The 26,904-nt window shown below is 43.2% G+C and overlaps 1 protein-coding gene across 3 annotated transcripts; it reads left to right on the top strand.

Annotated features, from left to right (window-relative positions):
- Window positions 1–1,682: 1,682 nt before the first annotated feature.
- On the top strand, window positions 1,683–26,708 carry ETFB (electron transfer flavoprotein subunit beta). Of its 3 annotated transcripts, none has more exons than XM_070765016.1 (7): window positions 1,683–1,863; window positions 4,487–4,645; window positions 12,442–12,600; window positions 15,051–15,113; window positions 18,401–18,559; window positions 20,295–20,474; window positions 26,450–26,708. In XM_070765016.1, exons 1-6 carry the CDS (start codon window positions 1,753–1,755, stop codon window positions 20,463–20,465), a joined length of 822 nt encoding a protein of 273 aa, XP_070621117.1. In that variant the 5' UTR covers window positions 1,683–1,752; the 3' UTR covers window positions 20,466–20,474; window positions 26,450–26,708. The 3 variants fall into 3 exon arrangements, with proteins under 3 accessions (XP_070621117.1, XP_070621118.1, XP_070621119.1); XM_070765017.1 differs by having other exon boundaries at window positions 1,755–1,863; window positions 20,295–20,483; XM_070765018.1 differs by lacking the exon at window positions 12,442–12,600 and having other exon boundaries at window positions 1,755–1,863.
- Window positions 26,709–26,904: the final 196 nt, after the last annotated feature.

The raw sequence follows: 26,904 nt of genomic DNA, 5'->3' as shown, positions 1-26,904 counted from the left end.
AGTCCAATTGGAATGGGCGGCAGATAAATCCAATCAATCAAGACACAGCATCTTTCTGAAAACTAAGGGTTGGTTGTTGTTGTTTTTTTTTTAAAAAACTCTTTAGGGGTTAGCCACTTTGTAGCGAAACGATGGGAAGAGGAGGTAACTGCAGAGGCTCTGACCACTACCGAAGTATTTACACCCTGGGCAGAGGACCCCTCCAAGAAGAAAGGACAGGACAGCCAGAAACGGAAGTAGGAATAAAAGCAGGAATGGGAAAAGTAGGAATAAAAGCCAGGCACCAAGCACAATGGGAATGGCAGCCGATTAGCAAATGTCTAATCAGACACAGTGTTTGTTTGGAGCAAAGACTATTTCGTTCCTTCTGGGAAATGCTGCGATATCCTCATGTCAGGTGATGTTCCAAGTTTACTATTTCTGATCTTCAGGGTAACCAGGGCGGATGAAGACATGAGGGTGCAAACCTGGCTGCTGCCACAACAGCAAAAGAGAGATGTAGTCTGTCTGTCCAGGTTTTGCCCTTTCTTTCTTTCTTTCCTTCTTTTTTTCTTTCTTTCCTTTTTGGTTTTGCAATCTTTCTTTCTTTTTTTCCTTCTTCCTTCCTTTCTTTCTTGGTTTTGCAATCTTTCTCTTTCTTTTTTTCCTTCTTTCTTTCTTTCCTTTTTGGTTTTGCAATCTTTCTTTCTTTTTTTCCTTCTTCCTTCTTTCCTTTCTCTTTCTTTCTTGGTTTTGCAATCTTTCTCTTTCTTTTTTTCCTTCTTTCTTTCTTTCCTTTTTGGTTTTGCAATCTTTCTTTCTTTTTTTCCTTCTTCCTTCCTTCCTTTCTCTTTTTCTTGGTTTTGCAATCTTTCTTTCTTTCTTTCCTTCTTTCTTACCTTCCTTTCTTTCTCTCTCTTCCCATTTTCGTCTTTGCTCATCCTTCCTTTCACCTAACCTACAATAAATTCGTTTCATGCACTTGGTTGACATTTATTCAGATTTTTTTTTTTACCAAAAGGGGAAAAAAAAGAGGATTCCCGTGGCTAAGGATGATGGGTGATGTAGTCCAGCCGGGGTGTGAAGGTCCTTCATCTGAATGCCATCTCCAGTGGGCTCTGCAGCTCTCTCAGAACATTTTCTGAACACCCCCCCCCCGGTTACATTGTTATTTCTGCTTAGGGGGGGGGAGGTAATAAAGACAGTCGTAACGCGAGGAAGCAGAGAGGCGTTTCTTGCCCTCAGGTAGAGAGAGTCTGGTGGTAACGCATTCAGACGTGCTTGGGCTGACGCGAGTTAAGAGGTTTGCACTGGGAGATGGTCCTAAAAAGTCACCAGAGCGTCAAAGAAACTCTACGAAGGGAGGGCACCCGTGCCAAAAATACACGCCCCGATACGGAGCGGGTGCGCCAGCAACCTGCCTCGCGGAAGGCTTCGCCCCTATTCTGGGACAAAGTCTCCTTCACCTCAAGAAAACGCGGGGAGAAGCCGCATCTCCTATTGGCTGCCCTCTTCCCGAAGCGTAGAATGATTAGCCAAGAGGGTGATTACCGTCCTCTCTTCCCGCCCTCCACCACGCGCAGAAACCCGCTAGGATTGGCTCATCCTTAACGCCAATCATCCTCTCGACCTTCTCCCGGTGTTCCCCTCCCCTGAAGTTGCTTACCTGGAGGCTGACCTCCCAAACGTCTTGCACTGGAGGTCAGGATATTGATCCGCTTTCTCGGATTGGCTGAGCCCATAGAGGGGGCGGGCAGAGAAAGCGAGAAAGAGATGCGTGCGCAAATGTGGGCGGAGCCGCTGTCTGCAAAGGGCAGCAAGATGGCGGCGGCCGGGCTGAGGGCAATGGTGGGAGTGAAGCGGGTCATTGACTATGCCGTTAAGGTGCGAGCTCGCCGGGCTTTTCGGGTTCTCCTCCTCCCGGACCGTAAATTTCGAAACTGTACACCGTAGTTTCGTGTCTGTGGTTATTTAAGACCTGTCTCATTCCCCACAAGCCGCTTCTCTTGAATTGGTTCCTCACAGGCAGCATAAAATCTCCCTCCTAGTCAGCCCTACTTTCGTGTTGCTTTTTAAGCAACAATGAAGAAACCTGTTTGCTGCGCTTTTCTATCGGAGTTGTCCGTAGGGGTTGGGGGAGGGGTTGTCTCCTGGTGGTTTAGCCATCAAACCACCCAGAGTACGATGACGTCATCTGCCGGGGACTCCCTCTTGCCTCTGCTCGCTAGGAATCCTGGGATCTGTAGTTCTAACTGCGGGTGGGGGGAAGGCTGGCTTTGGAGCCTCGGAAAATAGGGTTCGGGAAGATTTAAAAAACAAAACAAAACCTTGTTTCTTGCCAATAATTATTTTTATTTTATTTTCTGCTAGTCTGATGAAGAGTTAGAAGAGATTCTTTCCTGCTGTCCCTTCCCGACTAGACTTTTATAGGTAGTCCTCCACTTAACAACCATAATGGAGCCTCAAATTTATGTTGCTAAGTGTGTCTTGCTTGCTAAGCTTGCCCTGTTGGACCGCTTTTATTATCTGAGTAATTAAGTGAAATCATTGCAGTTGTTAAGTTAGTAACCTGGTTGTTAAGTGAATCTGACTTTGCTTGTTGCGAGGTTGCAAAGGGGGAATCAGTATGACTCCGGGGGACACAGCAACGGTCATAAATCTGAGCTAAATTTGAATTTTAATCACATGACCATGGAGATGTGGTAACTGTTGTAAGCTTTTTCAGTGCTGTTGTAACTTTTGAGTGATCGCTAAATGAACTGTTGTAAATCGAGGACTACTTATGTACCTTGCTCTCTCTCTTGAGAATATGTGGTAGTCTCTGTTTCTGTTCATGTCCCAGCCACAAAGAGTCCTGTGGAATAGGTTGTGGTGATTAGCCTTCAATCACCAGGTGAGACTTCAGGACAGGTCACAGTTCTGCACTATTAAGCACTACAGGATATACTCTGGCTTGCAAGTGCTGTCTGCCACAACATCCACTGTGGGCTAGGTTATTCTTAAATATAGAAATGGCTCAAAGTTACCCAGGAGAAACCTTTGGTGGCCGTGAATGAAAAATATCTGGTCCTAGTCCTCTAATTATTACACCTTTGTGACTAATTTTGTTTTTTTAATGTGCCACATCTCATAGTAATCCATTGTGGCTCTTGCTTAGGGATGGTTAGGGGGGAGTTAGGGAAGTTACTTGGGGGGAAGATCAAAAGCAACATGAGAAAATATTATTTTACTGAAAGAGTAGTAGATCCTTGGAACAAACTTCCAGCAGACGTGGTAGATAAATCCACAGTAACTGAATTTAAACATGCCTGGGATAAACATATATCCATCCTAAGATAAAATACAGGAAATAGTATAAGGGCAGACTAGATGGACCATGAGGTCTTTTTCTGCCGTCAGACTTCTATGTTTCTATGGTGTATCACAGCACAGTGGATAACAAGGAGAAGATGGGCTAGGCTGACAGGCATGGTGTTTCGTGTGCATCTTGGTGTAATTTACCATAATTTTCATGCCTGCTCAAGGATAATCATGTGGGAGAGAAAAGCAATAATCTGAAATAAATGCATAATTTAAAGAATGGCTGTGTCAGGCCGAAGCCAGAATGCTTGGAGGTGCTATGTTGGAACTTTGAAGAAGGCAAAGCTTTGGACTCGGATTTATTTCTCAGATGCTATTTGTAATGCTGACAGGCTGCATATAAGTCTTATTGTCAATTTCAACTTTACCCATCTACCATTTGTTGCTATTTTTAAAAATATACTTTTTATTTTATTTCTGTAAAATGTATTGTCGTGCATCTCTATGGAAATTTTACAGCTTTGACCTGTAAACTAAAAATAATACAATAAAATGAATCAGCTCTGAGGTTACCGCAGAACCGTGTGTTTCTAGCAAACTGACACATGACACAGATGGAAAAAGAGTCTTGCCTAAGACGTTTATTCTCGGTTAATTTAACTCAAATCTTCAAGGTGCTATGCATTGATTGTACATGCTTAGATGATCAGAGATCTGGTGAAATTGAAATTTCTGATTCTTCAGCTGGTAAAATGTGTGGTTTCTTTGGGCCAGACAAAGAATAGAATAGAATAGAATTTTATTGGCCAAGTGTGATTGGACACACAAGGAATTTGTCTTGGTGCATATGCTCTCAGTGCATATAAAATAAAATATACATTTGTCAAGAATCATGTGGTATGACACTTAATGATTATCATAGGGGTCAAATAAGCAATGAAGAAGCAATATTAATAAAAATCTTAGGATATAAGCAACAAGTTACAGTCATACAGTCAACATGGGAAGAAAGCTTGTGTTAAGTTCCCAAATCTCATTCTCCTATATCAGTATTTCTCAACCTCAGCAGCTTTAAGATATATGGAACTCAACTCAACTCCCAGCATTCCCTAACCAGCCTGGGCGATTCAGGAAGCTGAACTCCATACATCTCCATACATTTGTGTGGTCCCTGAGATACTTTCTTAATAGATTGTCTCCTTTGCAGGTACGGGTAAAACCAGACAATTCAGGGGTGGTGACCGATGGGGTCAAGCACTCAATGAATCCTTTCTGTGAGATCGCTGTAGAAGAGGCTGTCCGTCTCAAGGAGAAAAAACTTGTCTCAGAGATAATTGCTGTAAGCTGTGGCCCACAGCAGTGCCAGGTAAGCATGCTTTTCCCTTGGGAAGAAGGAAAAATAGTACCAATCTGAGGTTTTCAAAGAGTAATTGCCTGTAATTTGGTCTGTCATATTTGCCAATGTGAAAAATGTGTATGTTCTAGTTTGGTATTAAGCTGCGGCTTAGCCCATCTCATACTATCTAAAAACTAATTCCCATGCGCTGGAACTGCTGTAGTTCCTTTCAGCATTGTCCATCTGTATTTATTTGCATAGTATTGGGTGTTCAGTTCAAATTCTGATCATCCTGTATGTTAAAAGAACTGACCCTATGAATGTTGTGGTCAATAATCAGAGGTTTTGAAGCCATCTTTATCCAGAAGTGTATCGTTCTCTCATATGCTTTTTCCAAAATTTTTGTTTATGGCTGGGATAAAAGAGAAAGCAAAATATTTCCATGTCACGTCATTCGGATAAATATCTTGGGGCAAGAAGGCTTCTTTAGCCAGATGGGTGGATCTAAGTCCATTTTTCACAAATCTTCTTGCTAAGACATTTGTTTTCTCGGGGTCCCTTATACTGCTGCGTTTCAGGTCAAGAAGGAATTGAATAGGATAAAGCACTTGGCATGTTAATAATCAAGCATATATAATAGTTTCAAGAAGCAGGCTAAAAACAGTAGATTGAAATTAGGAACTGAAAGACAATCAAATGCATAGGAATCTGCTAGGGAACATGACTCAGCAGTAGTCTACATTACTTGGAATCATGACAAGCTGAACATGAGTCAGCAGCGTGACGTAAATGCAGAAAGGCAAGTTAGGATGCAGCATTAAAAAATTCCCAAAGTACCAGAAATAATAGCTCCACTGTATCAGACTGTCCAATTTCTGGGCATCTGACTTTTTAAGGACTTCTTCAGGCAAAGTGAAACGGGTGCAGAGAAGAACAATGAGGATGATCAGAGCACTGGGAACTAGGCATCTGGAACAACCCCATGTTTAGCCTAAGAAATGATGTCTTATTCCTCAGCTACCTAAGAAAGCACAACCAATTCTCTGTTGTTGTAAATGCCAGGGTACAGAATAATGGATTTTTTTTGCTGAATTTTTAAAATTAAGGGAGACTAGGATGGCACCATTTCGGCCTTGTTTTCGCCTCATCAGCTAGCCACACCCTTACTGGGATTTGATCCGGCAGCTTCTGCCTTGTAAGGCAGAGAATTAACCTCTAGGCCACCAGATCTGATCCCTTTCAGCTCTGTACCAGGGAGGGGCTATATGTTTTTTATGTCGTGTCAGAGCTGAAAGGGATCAGATCTGGTGGCCTAGAGGTTAATTCTCTGCCCTACAAGGCAGAAGCTGCCGGATCAAATCCCACTAAGGGTGTGGCTAGCTGATGAGGCCAAAACAAGGCCGAAATGGTGCCATCCTAGTCTCCCTTAATTTTAAAAATTCAGCAAAAAAAACATGTGATACATACAAAAATATAGTTTGTCGGCTATAAATAAATCAACTGCCTTGAAATGGCCCTGGGTTGGGCCTAGAGGCAAAAAGGAACTGTGATGTTCCTTCAATATACCAGGGTGATCCGACATTAAAAACATATATTCGACACAAAAATATGTAACCCTTCCCTGGTGCAGAGCTGAAGGGATTGGATACTGTAGCCTAGAGGATAATTCTCTGCCTTACAAGGCAAAGGTTGCAGGTTCAAGTCCCAGTGAGTATGGCTAGCTGATGAGGCCAAAATAAGGCCGAAATAGATCTCCCTTAATTTTCAAATTCAGCAAAAAAACATGTGACGTATGTATGTATGTATGTATGTATGTATGTATGTATGTATGTATGTATGTATTGAGACTTTTGAAAAAGTGCAAAGATGATTAAGCAACTAAGATGATTAAGGGCCTCAGAATAAAAACATATGAAGAACAATTGCAGGAATTGGGTCTGGCCAGTCAAGAGAAATGAAGGACCAGGGGTGACATGATAGGGGCTGCCACTAAGAATAACTTATTTTCCAAAGCATCAGAAGGCAAGGCAAGAAACTTCGGGATTGGGCAGCAAAGAAGTCAAATAAATAAATACACAATGGGTGGAAACTAATCAAGGAGAGAAGCAACCTGGAATAAAGTAGAAACTTCCTAACAGTGAGGACAGTTAACCAGTGGAACAGCTTTGCCTTCAGAAGTTGTGAGTGCTCCATCACTGGAAGGTTTTAGGAAGAGATCAGACAGCCGTCTGAAATGGTATAGGGCTGGGGTCCCCAAACTTGGCCATTTTAAAACTTGTGGACTTCAACTCCCAGAATTTTCCAGCTAGCGTAACTGGCTGGAGAATTCTGGGAGTTGAAGTCCACAAGTTTAAAAGTTGCCTAGTTTGAAGACCTCGGGTATAGGGTCTCCTGTTGAGCAGGGTGCTGTGCTAGAAGACCACCAGGGTCTCTTCCAGATCTATTCTGATTGATTCGTTCAGTTTTCACAAACCAACAACGGAATGATCTACCTAGCAAGTGGGCAAAGTAACTTTCACTGGATGTATCCAAATAACTACCTTTTAATTGTACAGTGTCCCCTTGATTTTCGCGGGTTCGAACTTCGCGAAAAGTCTATACCACGGTTTTTCAAAAATATTAATTAAAAAAATACTTCGCTGTTTTTTCCCCATACCACGGTTTCTCCCGCCTGGTGACGTCGTACGTCCTCGCCAAACTTTTGCCCGCCTTTAATAAATATTTTTTTAAATAAACTTTAATAAATAAACATGGTGAGTAATAATCTAAATGGTTGCTAAGGGAATGGGAAATTGTAATTTAGGGGTTTAAAGTGTGAAGGGAAGGCTTGTGATACTGTCCCTAGCCTAAAATAGTGTATTTACTTCCGCATCTCTACTTTGCGGAAATTCGACTTTCGCGGGCGGTCTCGGAACGCATCCCCTGCGAAAATCGAGGGAACACTGTATTTGCAGTAGTCTGGAGTCTTGTAATAGTAGGCAGTTGACCCTGGAGCTCCTTTAACTTTTAATTCTATAAAATAAAATTTATCTCAAAGGGCCAGGCTTGGCTTACTTTGTCAAACCTTTCTGATATTGGAAGTTATTATAACTTCTTTATTTACCTTGCTACATTTTTATCCCAGGTTTATTTACTTAATAAGTAACTAAAAATGCAAGGTGTACTTAATACTTCATCCTCCTCCTATTTTCCCCACAACATCAAGACTCTTTGTTGCGTTGGGCTTAGTTGACTGGACCAGTCATCCAGCCATAACCCCCCCCCCCAATACTTTAGGTGGGACTAGAACTCCCAGTTTCCTGATTTCTAGCCTAATCTACTGCATACACTAAATATTCTTCTTTCCAATTCATTTCACCCTTTTCTGTCAGAAACGAGAGCTCTGATTCCTTCCTTTCACGAAAAGTTCTTGAGTGGATGGAGTCGAGAGAATGTAGTGAATGAATGAATGGCTGAATACCAAGGGAGAAAGGATAAAATTGGGTGAGCAAAAAAAGGGTCTGGTGGCCACCAGGGGGCACCAGCTGCACACGAGAGAACTTGGTGATGTACTTGGGTGCATTGTGTAGGAGGCATCAGTGACATAACTTCTTTCTCTTCAAATACAGAAACAATGACCAAAGCAATGCGGAAGTGTAGCTTGAAGCTTGTTCAAGGTGGGGTGGATGGAACAGTTGCGATTCGAACTGGGTTTTCACATGTATTTAGTGGGGCTTTCTGGAGCACAGAAGGCCATAAAACAAGCTTTGGAGGGTAAGGGATTCTGATTAGAATATATTGTGCTTGCCAAAAACTGATCAAAGCAAGTAAACAGGTTTAAAAAAAACCCCAAAATACAATAATCATGATATTTAACAAGCCAAAACCAATCGTAAAAATAGCTATATGGGAATGAAATTAATAGCAAATGGCAGTTCAGAGGATAGAAAATGGCTCCAGGAATGAATTATCCCTTACAAGGACTTACACATGCAAATTTAATACTGCATTTCAGTCCCAAATAAGAGAACATTCTTCTTGGTTCTTTATGATAATTCGACAAAGGCTTATTTCCCTCTACTGAAATGTTTCCAGCGGTCAATTGAGCAAAGGAACATATGTTCTGCTCCCTTATCTTCTAGGATTAAGCCAAATGCCAGTTTAATCTAGTGGCTAAAGCATCCAATTAGAAACCAGGCGATTGGAAATTGTAGTCCCGTCTTAGCCACGGAAGCTTGCTAGGTGACTTTGGAGCCCTCTCAGCCCAACTCAGGTCACATTGTTTGGGGGGCAAGGGGGCGGAAAAGAGGAAGGAGTATTAGGTATATTCTCTGCCTTGAGGTGCGTGTGTGTCTATGTATCAATTTTTTAAAAAAATTAGAAAATGTGTAACTTGGAACATAGACCGTCTGCAGTCAAAGATGTAGTAGCATTCTTGGACTCAGGTGTGATGCCAAAGTTAGATCATTTCCTACTCTTTTCCGGAGGTCCCAATACAGTGATACCTTGTCTTACAAACTTAATTGGTTCCGGGACGAGGTTCTTAAGGTGAAAAGTTTGTAAGACGAAACAATGTTTCCCATAGGAATCAATGGAAAAGCGATTAATGCGTGCAAGGCCAAAATTCACCCCTTTTGCCAGCCGAAGCGCCCGTTTTTGCGATGCTGGGATTCACCTGAGGCTCCCCTCCATGGGAAACCCCACCTCTGGACTTTGTGTTTTTGCGATGCTGCAGGGGATCCCAGCATTGCAAAAACAAGTGCTTCGCTGTCAACGGAAGTCTGGAGGCGGGGTTCCCCATGGAGGGGAGCCTCAGGGAAATCCCAGCAGCGCAAAAACGGGTGCTTCGCTGGCAATGAAAGTCCAGAGGTGGGGCATCCCAGCGGCGGCGGTGGGTTTGTAAGGTGAAAATAGTTTGTAAGAAGAGGCAAAAAAATCTTAAACCCCGGGTTTGTATCTCGAAAAGTTTGTATGACGAGGCGTTTGTAAGATGAGGTATCACTGTATATATTTTTTTTAATATTGTCTCTGGTGTTTTCAACTTCAGCTTATGCCAGTACCTGATTCAGCCAGGCCTCCTTCCTCCCCTGCCCCTCCCTTCCCCAGACCTGGCTCTATTCTATTTTCTGTCAATGAGGCTTCCTGACAGCTCCGCCCGTCATCGGTTATTTTCTGCACTGCTGCTCCCACTTCCTCATGACCTTCACTTGCTGGGTTGCTCTTGTAGTCTCTTTCTTTTTCTTTTTTTTTTTATACAAAAATATTATTTATTTATTTATCTTTGGCTGCCCTGCCTTTCTTCAAGAGTCAGCCTGCTGCTGATAATCCCTTAGTCTCAGAGATTGTGGGTTGGATTGGGGGGAGAGATATCTCCAAGGCTGCCTTTCCCGTCTGTTACTAGTTATTTTCTCTGCTAGTATAAGGCTCTGCCTGGCACCGGGTTGCCTTTACATCTGCTAGCTCAGCAGCTCCTGTGCATCTGATAACGGATGTGTCTTGCACCTTGGCTGTGTTCCCAGTGGGGAAGCATCCCCTTCCTCCCCCAGACGTTCTAACGGTTGCTATCAACAACAACGTTGGGAAAGCAATCTCCGGCTCATTCATGCTAGCCTCGTACATCATTAAAACATCACATCCATTGTCTTTCAGCTCAGCGTAAAGATAAATATTCCATATGGACAACATTTCCTACCAAATGACAAGATACGGGGAATAGGTGTGCTTGGAGGGAGACACATGCCCGCATTAAATCTCAGCCTTGGCTTTCAAGCGTCTTTAGGATAGCATTGTTCCTTTTATGTTGGCTATCTCTGTAGCTAGTGAAGTGAATAGATCTGATTTGTGAATGGGGACCACTGCGGTGGCGGCTTATCTTATAAATGCTTTGCACCTTGGGCAAAACGATGGGGCTGTTCTCCAGCGCGAACATTCACAGGTTCCTGCTGTATAGTTTCTGACACTCTTTCCCCTCATTTTGTTGATGTGTTACCTGCCACAGTGGAATTGCCGTTTCAGAGCGGAAGATGGGCATACAGATTTTCAAAGGATGCTCTGAGTAAAAATGCAACAGAGCTGGTGTTGTAGCTCATCCTAATAAGCGAGTTTGAAAGTAAGCCCAGTTAAAGGCACACGAGAGACCTGAATTCCAGTTTAACCACCACATTCATTGGGCTGTTGTATTTTCAGCCTGGGCTGCCTGCAAGTAGGGTTGTGAAGGTGAAACAAGGTAGTTTCATATAGGTTGCTTTGAATTCCAGGATTCTTGTTAGGAAGGATGCGGCCGCGAGAGCCATCGTGGGGCTTCCTAGATTCGCCCATGTTTCTGCAACACTCCCTGGCCTGCACTGGCTGCCGATCGGTTTCCGGTCACAATTCAAAGTGTTGGTAATGACCTTTAAAGCCCTACATGGCATTGGGCCGGGATACATCCAGAACCGCCTTCTACCGCACGAATCCCAGCGGCCGATAAGGTCCCACAGAGTTGGCCTTCTCTGGGTCCCGTCGACCAAACAATGTCGTTTGGCGGGCCCCAGGGGAAGAGCCTTCTCTGTGGCGGCCTCGGCCCTCTGGAATCAACTCCCCCCAGAGATTAGAATGGCCCCCCACCCTCCTTGTCTTTCGCTAATTACTCAAGACCCACCTTTATCGCCAAGCATGGGGGAGTTAAGATATTCTTTCCCCCTAGGCCATTACAAGTTATGCATGGTATGTTTGTGTGTATGTTAGGTTTTACTATAAGGATTTTTAGTTGTTTTATTAATTTGATTGTTACATGCTGTTTTTTATCATTGTTGTTAGCCGCCCCGAGTCTGCGGAGAGGGGCGGCATACAAATCCAAGAAATAATAATAAATAAGGATATGAGGCAGATCAACTCTGGAATCTGGGCACTGCTTTATAGAATTGAGTTAAAAACAATGGGTTTTTTTTTTCAAATTTGACATCTTGGAGATGTGTGGATTTCAACTCCCAGAATTCCCCAGCTCAAAATTTGCTGGGGAAAGCATGCTGTCTGGGGAATTCTTGGATTTAAATTTCATACCTCTTAAAATTGTCAGGTTTGCAAAACTGATTTATCACATTTTGCATCTTAGGAGTGCAATGCAGTTACACTGTGATGGTTATCTCTCTTTACTTATCTTTCTCTATCCACTGTCATCTGCAATAAAAGCATCCTATTTTGTCTTTGGATGAGGGCTGAGTTATGAAAATGAACAGTAACAGAGTTGGGAAGGTCCGTCGGGGTCATTTAGTCCAACCCCTGACCTGCACTATTTCTGAGAGATGGCTGTCCAGTCTCTTCCCAAAAGCCTTCCAGTGTTGGAGCAACTGCCAAACTCTTATGTGGTAGAATTCTGGGAATTGAAGTCAGCCAGGCTTAAAGTTGCCAAAACTGGAGACCCCTGCTCTAGGCTCTAGAACAGGGGTCAACAACCCGTGGCTCTGGAGCCACATGTGGCTCTTTCATCCCTCTGCTGTGGCTCTGTGGCTTAAAATATGTGTCACAACCGCCAATGTATGAAGCCCGGTAGCACATGATTTATTGAGCTGTTTGACCCCCAGTAAGCTAACTGGATAAATCCAAGAAAAGAAACATTTCAGAAGAAAACAAAAAGTTTAATCCAGCTACATATGCTAAATTCTGTGGCCGCTCAGGAAATAGTCAGGCATGGGAAGGCTTTTGTGGCTCCCAGTGTTTCCTTTTCTGGGGAAAACGGGTCCAAATGGCTCTTTGAGTGTTTAAGGTTGCCGACCCCTGGACTAGAACAAAACCAGGGTATTAGAAACACTGGGGAAACAACTACATTTAGAGCCCTGCTTTTCCCCCCATCTTTCTCGCATTCGCAGGAGACAATCCGCACGGCCCTTGCAATGGGAGCTGACCGGGGGGTCCATGTGGAGATCCCTGCAAAGGACTACGAGACCCTCACCCCCTTCCACGTTTCAAAGATCCTGGCAGCACTCGCCAAGAAAGAAAATGTCAATCTTCTGTTACTAGGGAAACAGGTGAGAGGAAAGGGAGGGAAGGACTGCGATTAGCACAGGTAAATATTAAAATTGAAATTCTTTATTGGCCAGGTGTGATTGGACACACAAGGAATTTGTCTTCGGTGCGTAAGCTCTCAGTGTATATAAAGGCTGTAAGGGATAAATCACTTATAAATATTCTATGCAGACATCAATGGTGCTCTGAATCTTGGGCAATCTCCACCCAAGGCTTCCTTTCTAGGCCTTAACACTTTGGAGGAGGCAGAAGGCCAAAGCATAGGTAGTCCTTGAGTAATGGAACCTGCCCATTATGGTCAAAATTCCAGACAGTCATAAAATGAGTCATACAACAGATCCAATTTTACAACCTTTTTTATAATGGTCATTAAAGAACTGCACAGACATGAAACAAACTAGTCGCTCACCATGGGCACAGTTTTTTTGATTTGATTTGATTTGATTTGATTTGATTTGATTTGATTTGTATGCCGCCCCTCTCCGCAGACTCGGGGCGGCTAACAACACTAAAAAGAAGTAAATGCTGGTTTTGGACAAAACCGTTGCAGAGCATGGTCACATGACTGCAGAAGGCTGCAAACGGCTGTAAACGCAGGGTTGTTGGAACTTCAGATATGAATCATAAGTACCCACAAGTAGGTCTACTGGAACTTTAAACAATCGCTAAGTGACTGCAACCAAACAAGACAGATACAGGCTTCAATGGATTATTTTAAAAAAAAAAATTGCTACGAACCTGCCTTCCATTGAGGACCTGTATACTGCATGAGTCAAAAAGGGGCTGTGAAAATATTTACTGACCCCTCACATCCTGGACATAATTTGTTTCAGCCTCTACCCTCAAAACAACACTACAGAACAACTAGACACAAGGACAGTTTTTTCCCGAACGCCCACACTCTCCTAATCAACGATTCTCACAACACTCTCAAATTATTTACTAAGACTGTATTACTATTATTATTCTCATTTTTCCTACCCCCTGCCTCTTCCTACTTATGACTATAACCATGTTGCTTGTATCTTTACAATTTATATTGTTTTATTTGTTTCCTAGTACGATTTGATTGCTTATTAGTAACCTATGACTATCATTAAGTGTTGCATCTTATGATGTTTCATGAATGTATTTTATTTTTCTCTACGTATGCTGAGAGTATATGCATCAAAGACAAATTCCTTGTCTTCCTCCTATTAAGTCATAAGTCAAGGACTCCCTGTACCCAATCAATCAGCATTTCATATATTGTAAAAGAGCAGAAACTTTGCTCTGGATAGCAACAGAGCAGGGAGTACGTGCATTTCCAATCTGATAAAACAAATATGGCCACGGCAACGGGCCTCCATTACTCAACTGAGACAGATGGCAAGCAAGCAAGGAAAGGCCGATGAAGCCAAAAGGGCCAAGCCCACCAGGCCTAAACCCAGAAGAGGCAGAGCCGAGCCATGCAAAACCAATGGCTTTCCAAGAAAATGCAAGAGTAAATCTGATCTGGCAAGGCTTATGCCATCCTCCCTGATAGCGGGGAAGCTGGGCTATAAGAGCCATTCAGGGTTTGATGAAGGAATGGCAAAATATGGCACAATTTTTGGGGTCTCCCCCCTTATTAACTGAAGCTGCTTTTCTGGCCTGGAAAAATGGGGAACCTGGTTTTTTTATGGCCATTACTGAGCACAAGCATTTCTCAGTTGGTTTAACGTTGCAGCTGTTTTATTTATTTATTTATTTAATTTTTTTTTAAATTTAATTTATTTATTTATTTTATTTATTCTTTGATTTGATTTGTATGCCGCCCCTCTCCGGAGACTCAGGGCGGCTAACAGCAACAATAAAACAGTGTACAGTAGTAATTTGGTATTAGAAATGATTAAAAATCCATTCATATAAAAACCAAACATACATACATACATACCATGCATAGAATTGTAAAGGTCCTAGGGGAAAAGAGGATCTCAATTCCCCCATGTTGACTTTTGTCAGAAGGAAAGGGCGGCATGAAAGTCAAACCAGCCCTACCTTGAATTGGAAAGGTGCGTTTATTTGTGTACATACGCATTCTTGTGGTCTTGAGTCAACATTTCCAAGCCAAGTTTCCCCCTTGTAACAGCGTCCTTTGTAGTACGTATTGCCTGGCCATTATTGTGGGGAGGGAGGAGAATTATGGGGGACACCTTTCCCCCAGGCTTTTTTTTAAAATATTTATGTTTGGGTATGTATATGTTGTTTGCTTTTTTAAATACGATAGGGTTTTATGTGCTTTTTAAATATTAGATTTGTTTTCGCTGGGATATTGTTTTTATTATTGTTGTGAGCCGCCCCGAGTCTTCGGAGAGGGGCGGCATACAAATTTAATAAATTGAATTGAATTGAATTAACCTATAAAACCAGCAACGCTTCCTGTGACCTTCCCTCTCTCCCCCCCCCCCCTCTCCTTTTCTCTCCAACTCAGGCCATTGATGATGACTGTAACCAGACAGGGCAGATGACGGCGGCATTTCTTGACTGGCCTCAGGTAAATCGGAAGCCTCTCCATTTGTATCTGCAACACTCCGTGGCCTGCATTGGCTGCCGATCAGTTTCCGGTCACAATTCAAAGTGTTGGTCATGACCTTTAAAGCCCTACATGGCATTGAACCAGAGTACCTCCGGAACCGCCTGCTACCGCACGAATCCCAGCGGCCGATAAGGTCCCACAGAGTTGGCCTTCTCCGGGTCCCGTCGACTAAACAATGTCGTCTGGCGGGCCCCAGGGGAAGAGCCTTCTCTGTGGCGGCCCTGGCCCTCTGGAATCAACTCCCCCCGGAGATTAGAACTGCTCCCACCCTCCTTGTCTTCCGTAAACTACTTAAGACCCACCTATACCGCCAGGCATGGGGGATTTGAGACACCTTTCCCCCAGGCTTATTATAATTTATGTTTGGTATGTATGTGCTGTTTGGTTTTTAATTATGACAGGGTTTTTAGTTTTTTTTAATATTAGATTTGTGCCAGTATAATATTGTTTTTATCGTTGTTGTGAGCCGCCCTGAGTCTTCGGAGAGGGGCGGCATACAAATCTAATAAATTATTATTATTAAATTATTATTATAATCATTCCGTTTGCTCCAGTGAATGAAACAGTCAGATGGAGAGTTGAATGGTGGGTTTGTTACTTTGATGTCCTGGAACAAATTGTCTTGTAGTAAATGAAGACGGGGTGGGGGGCACAGGAGGCCCGCAAAGTGGGTAGAATGGTCTCTGCGCTGTGTACTTCTGCTTAAATACCCCAGCAATGAAATGCAACAATTAGTGGAATTCTGCTCTTTTTTTCAGCTCCCAATTGACCAACTAGAGTTGAATGTGGGGAAAAGCAGGAATTGTTTTTGAAATCATTGGGCTTGGACAGAAAAACACAGTCCTTCGAGACAGCCAACGTTTCACTTTTGTTTGTGCACTCACTGCCCACTTGTTTGCACTGATAGATTTGTACAAAAATGTATCTCTCCTGCTTCCCCTCAACTCAAGAATATAAATCCTCTTTGTTTGGAATAGAAATCTCTGTGCCTTATTTTAAAGGCAGTTAGTCCTTTGGCCACGTTTTCTTCTTCTTCCCAGAAGGATAATCCTTCACGGAGTCTCTTTTTTTTCTACTGTGTGGCTATCAGCAAACCTTGTTAGTGTCCAGCTCAAATGTTATGCTTGCACTGTGGTCACATTTCCAGAGAGATGGTCACGGCGATCTCTGCCTGCTTGACAGTGAAGTCGAGGGCAGGTGAAGTGTACAGGCCTTTCTATGATTTACTGGGAGGGGGGGCGGTTTGGCTAGGGCCTGCTTTGCTTGGCAGAATGCGTTTAACTGGGAGCCCTTGCAGCTACATCACAGGGGCTGGCAGACTCCGCTTTAAGGTATTTTAATTCTGGGATGCATTGTGTTACCATCACCTCGAAACTCGACTACTGTAAAGCTCTCTACATGGGGCTACCTTTGAAAAATGTTCGGAAACTTCAGATCGTGCAGAATGCAGCTGCGAGAGCAGTCATGGGCTTTCCCAAATATGCCCATGTTACACCAACACTCCGCAGTCTGCATTGGTTGCCGATCAGTTTCTGGTCACAATTCAAAGTGTTGGTTATGACCTATAAAGCCCTTCATGGCACCAGACCAGATTATCTCAGGGACCGCCTTCTGCCGCACGAATCCCAGCGACCAGTTAGGTCCCATAGAGTGGGTCTTCTCCGGGTCCCGTCAACTAAAGAATGTCGCTTGGCGGGACCCAGGGGAAGAGCCTTCTCTGTGGCGGCCCCGGCCCTCTGGAACCAACTCCCCCCAAAGATTAGAATTGCCCCCACCCTCCTTGCCTTTCGTAAGCTGCTTAAAACCCACCTCTACCATCAGGCATGGGGGAATTGAGACCCTCTTCCCCCTAGGCCTTTACAATTCTATGCATGGTATGTATGTATGTATGTTTTTTTATATATATATTAATGGGTTTTTAATTGTTTCTAACATCAGACTACTATTGTACACTGCTTTATTGTTGCTGTTAGCTGCCCCGAGTCTCCGGAGAGGGACGGCATACAAATCCAATAAATAAATAAATAAACTTACAGTAATTGCCTAACTATGTGGTCCCCACCTTTTGAGACCAGTTCCATGGAGAGAGGTTTTCCCCAGACCAAAGGGACTGTGGTTTCATGTTCTGCCTGCATCCAGCGGATGGGGCTTTGCTTGTTTGTACAGCCCAGTTAGGTCCCACAGAGTGGGTCTTCTCCGGGTCCCGTCAACAAAACAATGCCGCTTGGCGGGACCCAGGGGAAGAGCCTTCTCTGTGGCGGCCCCGACCCTCTGGAACCAACTCCCCCCAGAGATTAGAATTGCCCCCACCCTCCTTGCCTTTCGTAAATTACTTAAAACCCACCTCTGCCATCAGGCATGGGGGAATTGAGACACTCTTTCCCCCTAGGCCTTTACAATTTTATGCATGGTATGTCTGAATGTATGTTTGGTTTTTATTTTAATGGGTTTTTAATTGTTTTTACTATTGTATTATTGTGTATACTGTTCTATTATTGCTGTTAGCCGCCCCGAGTCTTCGGAGAGGGGCAGCATACAAATCCAATAAATCAAATCAAATCAAATCAGTTCCTAGTATGCCGTCGTCCAGTGCTGGCCCGCGGAATGGAGGTTGGGACCCCTGGCTTAGCTGGTGTTGCTGCCTGGAGTTTACAGATGGCATTTCCGTAAAGTCACCTCAATAATAATAATAATAATAATAATAATTATTATTATTATTATTATTATTATTATTATTATTATTATTTATTAGATTTGTATGCCGCCCCTCTCCGTAGACTCGGGGCGGCACACAACATATAATAAAACAATTCACAACAAACCTAATAAATTTAAAAAATTAAAAAAAAACCCCATTATTAAACCAGACATACACACAGACATACCATACATAAATTGTATAGGCCCGGGGGAGGGGGGAATGCCTCAATTCCCCCATGCCTGAAGGCAGAGGTGAGTTTTAAGGAGTTTACGGAAGGCAAGGAGGGTGGGGGCAGTTCTAATCTCCCGGGGGAGCTGGTTCCAGAGAGTCGGGGCCGCCACAGAGAAGGCTCTTCCCCTGGGACAATTGTGTGTAGACAGATTATTGTCTCGTAATCCCCACATATGACCTAGAATTGTTTTCTTATGTTTTGAAAAGACTGCAACGGTGCCACCCCAATAGCCCCGTTTTAAGGAGTTTCCATTTGGGGCAAATCACCCTTGCCCTGCTTTTAATGGAAGCAGCTCTTCTTTTTCCTCGGCAGGGAACTTTCGCCTCCGAAGTGAGCCTGGACGGGGACTGGTTGAAGGTTGAGCGGGAAATCGACGGGGGTCTCGAGACGGTGCGGCTGAAGCTCCCTGCTGTGGTGACTGCCGACTTACGACTGAATGAGCCTCGCTATGCGACTCTCCCCAACATCATGGTAGGATCCTGACACCCCTTTCGTAACTCAGCTGCTCCTGACCTGCTCCAGCAAAGCATCTCAGCCGGTGTACAGCTTTTAGATTAAGAGAAGGGCTTTGCTGGGCATCCGCCCCGAGTCTTCGGAGAGGGGCGGCATACAAATCTAATAAATTGAATTGAATTGAATTTTGGAGCTGCATGGCTTTGGAGAAGAGGGCGGTGGAATTTTGACTCACTGGGAAGCTCATAGAGCATTTTGATAGTGACATTATTATTATTATTATTATTATTATTATTATTATTATTATTATTATTATTTATTAGATTTGTAGGCCACCCCTCTCTGTAGACTCGGGGCGGCTCACAACAATAACAAAGACAATGTAACAAATCTAGGTTTAGGTTTAGGTTTATTGGATTTATATGCCGCCCCTCTCCGCAAACTCGGGGCGGCTCACAACAATAATAAAAAACAGTACAGTACATAATACCAAATCCAATGCCCACCCATCCAGTTCCAATTTAAATTAATAATCTCATAAAAAACAGTATATATAAAAAACAGGCACACACTCAATCAATCAACAAAACAACATGGGCAAGGGGGAGGTGTTTTAGTTCCCCCATGCCTGACGGCAAAGGTGGGTCTTAAGGAGTTTACGAAAGGCAGGGAGGGTGGGGGCAATCCTAATCTCAGGGGGGAGCTGGTTCCAGAGGGTCGGGGCCCCCACAGAGAAGGCTCTTCCCCTGGGTCCCGCCAGACGACATTGTTTAGTCGACGGGACCTGGAGAAGGCCAACTCTGTAAATCTTTAAATCTAATAATTTAAAAACACTAAAAACCCCATTATTAAAAGCAAGCATACACACAAACATACCATGTATAAACTGTATAGGCGCGGGGGAGATGTCTCAGTTCCCCCATGCCTGACGGCAGAGATGGGTCTTAAGAGCTTTACGAAAGGCAAGGAGGGTGGGGGCAGTTCTGATCTCCGGGGCTGGTTCCAGAGGGTCGGGGCCGCCACAGAGAAGGCTCTTCTCCTGGGTCCCGCCAAACGACATTGTTTAGTCGACGGGACCCGGAGAAGGCCATGAAGTTCCTCCCAATAGATCTGGATGTAAACATGGAACTGTATTCTCCTGCAGTCAATAATGATATTGTTATATTTAAGAATTTAATTTTAACCATTAAATATAAGTGAAATAACCTTTGAATTTAACTCCTCCTTGATTTCTCTTTTGCAATGCTTTCTACCCTGAACAAGAGTAAGCATCCCGGAGCTTGAGGCTATACAGATAGTCCTCGACGTACTGCCACAGTTGAACCCGAAATTTCTGTTGTTAAGTGAAACATTTGCTAAGTGAGTTTTGCCCCATTTTGTGATCTTTCTTGCCACAGTCGCTAAGTAAAACACTGCAGTTCATAAGTTGGTCACCCGGTTGTTAAGCGAATCCGGCTTCCCCGTTGACTTTGCTCATCAGAAAGTTGCAAAAGGGAGGATCGCTACTCCCGGAACACTGCAGCCATCATAAATATAAACCCTGTTGCCAAGCATCTGAATTTTGATCACGTGAACTATGGGGACGCTGCAGCAGTCGTAACTTTTTCAATGCCTTTGTAACTTTGAACGGTCGCTAAATGAACTGTTGTAAGTCAGGAACAGCCGATCATAAAACCCCAGAAGAGTCAAAATTCTCCAGCAAAACTAGAGTAGCAGTTAGTTAATTGTTCCCTGTTCCCATCTTCTTTTGCAGAAAGCCAAAAAGAAGAAAATGGAGATGGTGAAGCCATCTGATCTCGGCGTGGATCTTACGCCTCGAGTGAAGACTCTGAGCGTGGAAGATCCTCCTCAGCGCAAGGCTGGAGTCAAAGTGGAAACGGTGGAAGATCTAGTTGCTAAGTTGAAGGAGATCGGGAGGATCTGAGCAATTTGGGTAATTTTGGTAAGGGTGGGAAGGGTATGGAATAATCTGATGCTGCATAAACTCAGTGCAGCTATAGTCCTCAACCTACAACCATTATGGAATCTGCCACGACACTTGTAAATTCGGTCAGTCACGCAAACTACCCCAATTTTGTTACTTTTTTTGTATCAAGTGAACTAATTGTTTGCTACCGGAAGCAAATGTCGGTTTTCAGCAAAGCCATCATAAAATGTGATCACCTGAATGCAGGATGTCGAAGTGGCCACAAATGCAAATAACCATAAATTTTGCAGAAATAGAGAACCTTTTTGACTCTTAAGACAGATTTTGATCTTGTAGGATGACAAATTTTGTTTGCTTTTAAGTCATCTTCATCCGGTGCCCATTTATAGAAACATAGAAGACTGACGGCAGCAAAAGACCTCATGGTCCATCTAATCTGCCCTTATACTATTTTCTGTATTTTATCTTAGGATGGATATGTGTTTATCCCAGGCATGTTTAAATTCAGTGACTGTGGATTTACCAACCACGACTGCTGGAAGTTTGTTCCAAGCATCTACTACTCTTTCAGTAAAGTAATATTTTCTCATGTTGCTTTTGATCTTTCCCCCAACTAACTTCAGATTATGTCCCCTTGTCCTTGAGTTCACTTTCCTATTAAAAACACTGAATTAGTAAAATCCAGGATTTTGGTATATTCGGGTTTCTTCCCATGTAGGATTTGGAAATTTCTGGCGACGTCATGGAAGCCATCGAGATAGAAAAACATCCCCAAAATATGAACAAGCGGGATGATACCTCCCGCTTACCAGACATCTGGAAACCAGCCCTCAAACGTATCCCAGCCATAGAAACCAGACTCCGAACACACATTGCAAAACAATCAAGTAGCCTGCAAGCTCCAACTACTCAGGATATCACGCCTAATCTACAACCATTAACTAATCAGCATACCTCAGCTACATCAACGACCTCAGATGTTACCCCACTGACTCACCAGGAAGTTTCTACACAGCAGGCAATTGCTGAGCCATCAAACCACACCCAGCCACCAGTATTTATAGAAGGAAGGCAGCTCAGGTCTCGCAGTGTTCGCCCTAGAACAAGGACAGAAACACCAGCCTGAAGATGACGAGTGGGACCTTGTCGAAACATCGCCAGAAATTTCCAAATCCTACACGGGAAGAAACCTGAATATACCAAGATCGTCATATATATAAATATATATACATACATATAATATAAATAAATAATATATATATATTAGTGAAGAAAGAAGAACTATGAAGGGTTAAAGTAGTGGATATTTGGGGCAGACTGGTATCAATATTCAATTAATTCTGTCCCCATAATTTAAAAGAATCTTACACATTTATTAGATTAATGTCTCAGTTGAGAGAATGGCCCCTATTTCTCGCTTCTACTGATGAATATGGGGATTTCACACTCGGTAACAGCTCCCTGGAGGAAAGACTAAGGTTGTCACTGGATCCCGGCTTTATTCTCCCTGACATTGTGTAGCCCACTTGTCTTTTTGTATTTTTGCCTTTCTGCCCAATATTTGCCATTTGATTTCAGTGTCTTCCGAAGGCCTGGGTTTATTTTTCCGGCAAAAATAAAAGGAAATAGATGCAAATCTGCTTTGATTTATTAAACCCTTGAGCACTAAAATCAGATTTCCTTGGCTCCGCAGACAATCGAAACCATGAACTCATTGAGGTTCATAGCGACTTAAAAAAAAAAACCCACGCAGCTGAAATCCAGTGTGTTTAAACTGGAAGCGAACATACAGCAATATGTAAAGCGTGTTTGAGATATCCTAAACATGCACATTTATCATCACGTGTAGAAGTCAGATAGGCCTGAACGTTATTGCCCAGGACTTCCTGATCTCAAGATACACATATTATATTCCCTAGATCAGGGATCCCCAAACTTTTTACACAGGGAGCCAGTTCATTGTCCCTCAGACTGTTGGAGGGCCAGACTATAAAAAAACCCTATGCACACTGCACATACTTTATTTAAAGTAAAAAACAAAATGGGAACAAATACAATATTTAAAATAAAGAAGTAATAAGTAATTAAGTAATTAATAATTAAATAATAAAGTAATTTATACTTTTTTATTAACATGTAAATTTAAACTTAAATCAACAAATTCCATTTCTCCTTCCTTCCTTCCCTCCTTCCTCTCCACTTCTCTCTTCCCTCTTCCTTTTCTCTCATTTGTTTCATTTTCCTCTCCCTCGTTCTTTCCCTCCATCATTTTCTCATTTTTCTCTCTCTCTCTCTCTTTTTCCATCTCTCCCTCTCCCTTTCTCTCTCCCTTTCTATCTCCCTCTTTCTCTTTCTTTTTTTTCTCTCTGTCCCTCTCTCTTCTCTCTTTCTCTCACTCACTCTCTTTCTAACTCTCCCTCTTTGAATCTCTCGCACTTTCTCTCTCTTATTATATCGATCGGTAAAATCTTGTGTGCTGCCGCGGGCCGGTTAAAAGACCTCAGCGGGCCGCATCCGACCCGCGGGCCGTAGTTTGGGGACCGCTGCCCTAGACCATAACTCTGGGATGTAGTTTGGGCTGCAAAGCAATGATTTTCCCCAAATTTATCTCAATTTGGACTCTCAATCCAAATCCAGCATCTAAACCATTTTTGTTATGCCAGCTCATTCCTTTTTTTGCTTTCTCTCAAGCCTGGGCGAACTGGGTTGGATTGGATTCGTCCGCTTGATCCGTTCATGTTCAAAAAGTGTCAAGTTGAGTCAATTCATTTTTTCCAAATTAGATTTTTTTTTCCCGGGGGGTGGGGGCCACCTTTTGTGCACATATAAAAGCTTCCTGCATTGCCTCACCAATTTGAAACGCATTCGACTTGACAATTAAATCGGAAGGCCGGCTCAGTTTCGAATCCCTTTCAAACCAGCCCTCCAGATCAAGGCTCCGCACAAGCCTGCATTGCCTAAGATATTATGCATGAGATTTCCAAGGGCCCAGAGGGAGAAGCAAGGGTCATTGGCTGATGAGTCATCCCTGGGATTCGCTTTTTTACTGTCGGGCCTTCATCTCATTAAAAATGGAAATAAAGAGTGCAGGAGCTCTGTGGCTAGAGCACCCATCAAACCCAGCCTTGTCTCCAGCTGTGGCTGGCTAGATGATCCTTGGAAACATTCAAATCATAGCAGCCTCCAGTTCGGTTTGATGCATGCTGGTTTTATTTATTTAATTTATTTATTTATTTTGTCCAATACAAATTGAAAGTTAAGGAGAATAAAAACGTGTAGTTGTAAATATCAGGGAAGGGATAGAAGAAGAGATATGAGAATAGAAGACATCAATGAAGAGTAGAGGAAGGATATATGGATGGGAGAAAAGATATACAGTATAAAATTGTTCTGTCGAGCTCTCTGGTAGAATCCTCCCAAAAAATGCACAGATACAATTTCAGACACGCACACGTTTGAAAATTCAAAACAATGTTCTTTATACCGAAAATGCAAATAAACAGAGCACTCTTTTTGTATAGCAAAGAGCACTTGTCTCCAAACAAATTGCTAATTTGTACAAGTCCCTTATCAGTTCTGTGATACTTAGCTTGCAGCTGTGAGGCAATTCACAGTCCTTTTTCTTTCACAGAGTGAAAAACACTTTGCTCTGGGTTAGTTTCAAAGCGGGGAAAAATCAGCACACAAAGATCAAAGTCAGCAAAGCAGTCATGAAACACAACGATCAGATAATCCTCCACAATGGCCAAACCCACACGCTGCTCTTTATAGCAGCCTCACTAATTACCGCAGCCCCACCCAACCACAGGTGGCCTCATTTTCTTTGATAATAATCTCTCAGTTGTTGTTGCCTATGCATCGCTCTCCGCATGCATGGCTGTATCATTAACTCTTGTTCTGAATCCAAGGAGGAGAGAGATAATTGATCTCCTTCTGAGCTGTCTGCCACACTCTCCTCCCTGCCACTCACGTCTTCTTGGTCAGAGGAGCCTTCATCAGCAGATTCCACCGGGGGCAAAACAGGCCTGCAGCATGTGGATGTCTCCCCCACATCCACAGTCCTTGGGGCAGGAGCAGGGCCAGAGCTAACCACAACATAAAATATAGGAGAGACAATTGGACAGGGGACGGAAGGCACACTAGTGCACTTATGCTCGCCTCTTTTTTTGGAGCTGCACTGCTCCCATCACATCCTGAGAGTTCCCACCCGATATCCTACCCTGAGCTAGGCCTCTCTTTTGTGATATTCCCTCACGCTGGCATTTTAGCAAGGAAAGGAAATGGTCAGCAGTATTTTAAGTGTTTAGGTTTCTGTTATTGATCAGATGAAGACATTTCTTTCGAAAATATCGCCAGTGAATGAATATATCTCTCCAACCCTGATGGATGATATTTTGTAGTATCAACGTTTTTAAAAGCTTCAGTCATTTATAATCCTCTTTAAGAATATGTCCCATCCGTTGAAGCCTCCCTCCCCAGATCTATCATCATTGGAGCCCATCGTTTTCGGAGTTCCTTTGGGTTTCTTCTCCTTCCACAGGATTTTTCACAGCATTTAGCAAGAAATGACAATATTTCTCCTAACGTACCTGTACCGTAAATTTATATAAAGGTTGTAATTGCTCTTTTTTGGTTGTGGAGGGGGGATGAAAATAAAGATTCATTTTATCAAGCTATTGATATTTTATGCCAGCTATTGAAAAAAAGAAATCCATTATATCATCAAAGATTAAAGACTCGGCATTTGTCCATTAGAAAGATCCATTTTCTCATGCTAATCAGCTTCCACAATGAGTTTTTCTTTATTGGAATTAGTTTTTCCAAGCCTGATTGATCCCCACCATTTTGGTTTATTTTTTCCATCCTCCCCATCTATCTGAGGCTTTCAAATAGCAATAGCACTTCGACTTCTATACCGCTTCACAGCCCTCCCTAAGCAGTTCACAGTCAGCCTATTGCCCCCCGACAATCTGGGCCCCCATTTTTCCCACCTCAGGAGGCTGAGTCAACCCTGAGCCTGGTAGGATTTGAACTGCCAAATTGCAGGTTGCTAGCAATCAGCAGAAGTATCCTGCGGTACTGCACTCGTAACCACTGTGCCATCGTGGCTCAAACACTTAATGAGTTGTCAAGTTTGTTGTGCCAAAAAAATATTTGACTTTGGTTAATTGCTAGTCTAAAATGTCTGAATAGAATTGTTCATTTTTTTAAAGCTCTGAACAACCTTAATTGGTAGAGCACTGCCTTTTGTTTAAATTTATAAAGTACAGTGATACCTTGTCTTACAAACTTAATGGGTTCCGGGACAAGGTTCTTAAGGTGAAAAGTTTGTAAGACGAAACAATGTTTCCCATAGGAATCAATGGAAAAGTGATTAATGCATGCAAGCCCAAAATTTACCCCTTTTGCCAGCCAAACCACCCGTTTTTTGCGCTGCTGGGATTTCCCTGAGGCTCCCCTCCATGGGAAACCCCACCTTTGGACATCTGTGTTTTTGCGATGCTGCAGGGGAATCCCAGCATCGCAAAAACGTGCTTTGCTGGCAATGGAAGTCTGGAGGTGGGGTTTCCCATGGGGGGGAGCCTAAGGGGAATCCCAGCAGTGCAAAAACGGGCCCTTCGCTGGTTATGGAAGTCTGGAGGTGGGGTTTCCCATGGAGGGGAGCCTAAGGGGAATCCCAGCAGTGCAAATACGGGCGCTACGCTGAAGTCCAGATGCGGGGCATCCCAGCGGCGACGGTGGGTTTGTAAGGTGAAAATAGTTTGTAAGAAGAGGCAAAAAAATCTTAAACCCCAGGTTTGTATCTCGAAAAGTTTGTATGACGAGGCGTTTGTAAGACGAGGTATCACTGTATCTCAATCTCTAGGAGCTATGCAAAACCCTAGAACTGGCAACACAGGCCAATTTTAATGACTCATTCATGATGGAATCCACTTTCTGTTGTAACAGGTCTAAAGTATCCCTTTTGTTCTCTCTTTCAGCCTTGCCTTGAGATGCTGCTACAGGTGGATCTCCTGCTTTAGGAATGGCTGTGGCCTTCAGAGAGCCCGTCTTCCAGTGTCAGGAGATCTCACCCATCCTGTTGGGACCAGGGTCCCTCTGAAATCACAAACCATGCTGCCTTCCATCTCAGCTGGCCGCCCGAGAGAGCCAAATGAGAGTTTTAATTCTATTTCCTGTACTAATGATGGGCTGGTTTGCAATAAATGTCACGTGATCGTTGAAGGTGCTCGGAGCAAATGTCATGTCTCTGCTGTTTTCTTTGCATTCCCAATTAATTGCTTCAATCCTCCTGCAGTAAATGATCTGCCCTAGGCATTCAGAAAGGGGTTTTTTTTGTGTGTGTATGTGTGAGTTTTGTTTTTAATGGCCCGTGGTTGTAGATGTAGTTTCTGAACAGCTCACCTCTTTTTTCTTTCTTTTTTTACAAAGCATA

This window comes from Erythrolamprus reginae, chromosome 11 (assembly GCF_031021105.1).
Source record: "Erythrolamprus reginae isolate rEryReg1 chromosome 11, rEryReg1.hap1, whole genome shotgun sequence".
Classification (NCBI taxonomy): Eukaryota; Metazoa; Chordata; class Lepidosauria; order Squamata; family Dipsadidae; genus Erythrolamprus; species Erythrolamprus reginae.
This window is presented reverse-complemented; position numbering and strand designations above follow the sequence as displayed.

Excerpts from the sequence above, each read along its gene's own strand:
- ETFB (XM_070765016.1), top strand. The coding sequence starts at position 1,753 with ATGCGTGCGCAAATGTGGGCGGAGCCGCTGTCTGCAAAGGGCAGCAAG. Across the intron at positions 12,601-15,050 it reads TTCTGTTACTAGGGAAACAG|GCCATTGATGATGACTGTAA; the intron begins GTGAGAGGAAAG and ends TCTCCAACTCAG. Across the intron at positions 18,560-20,294 it reads CGACTCTCCCCAACATCATG|AAAGCCAAAAAGAAGAAAAT; the intron begins GTAGGATCCTGA and ends CTTCTTTTGCAG.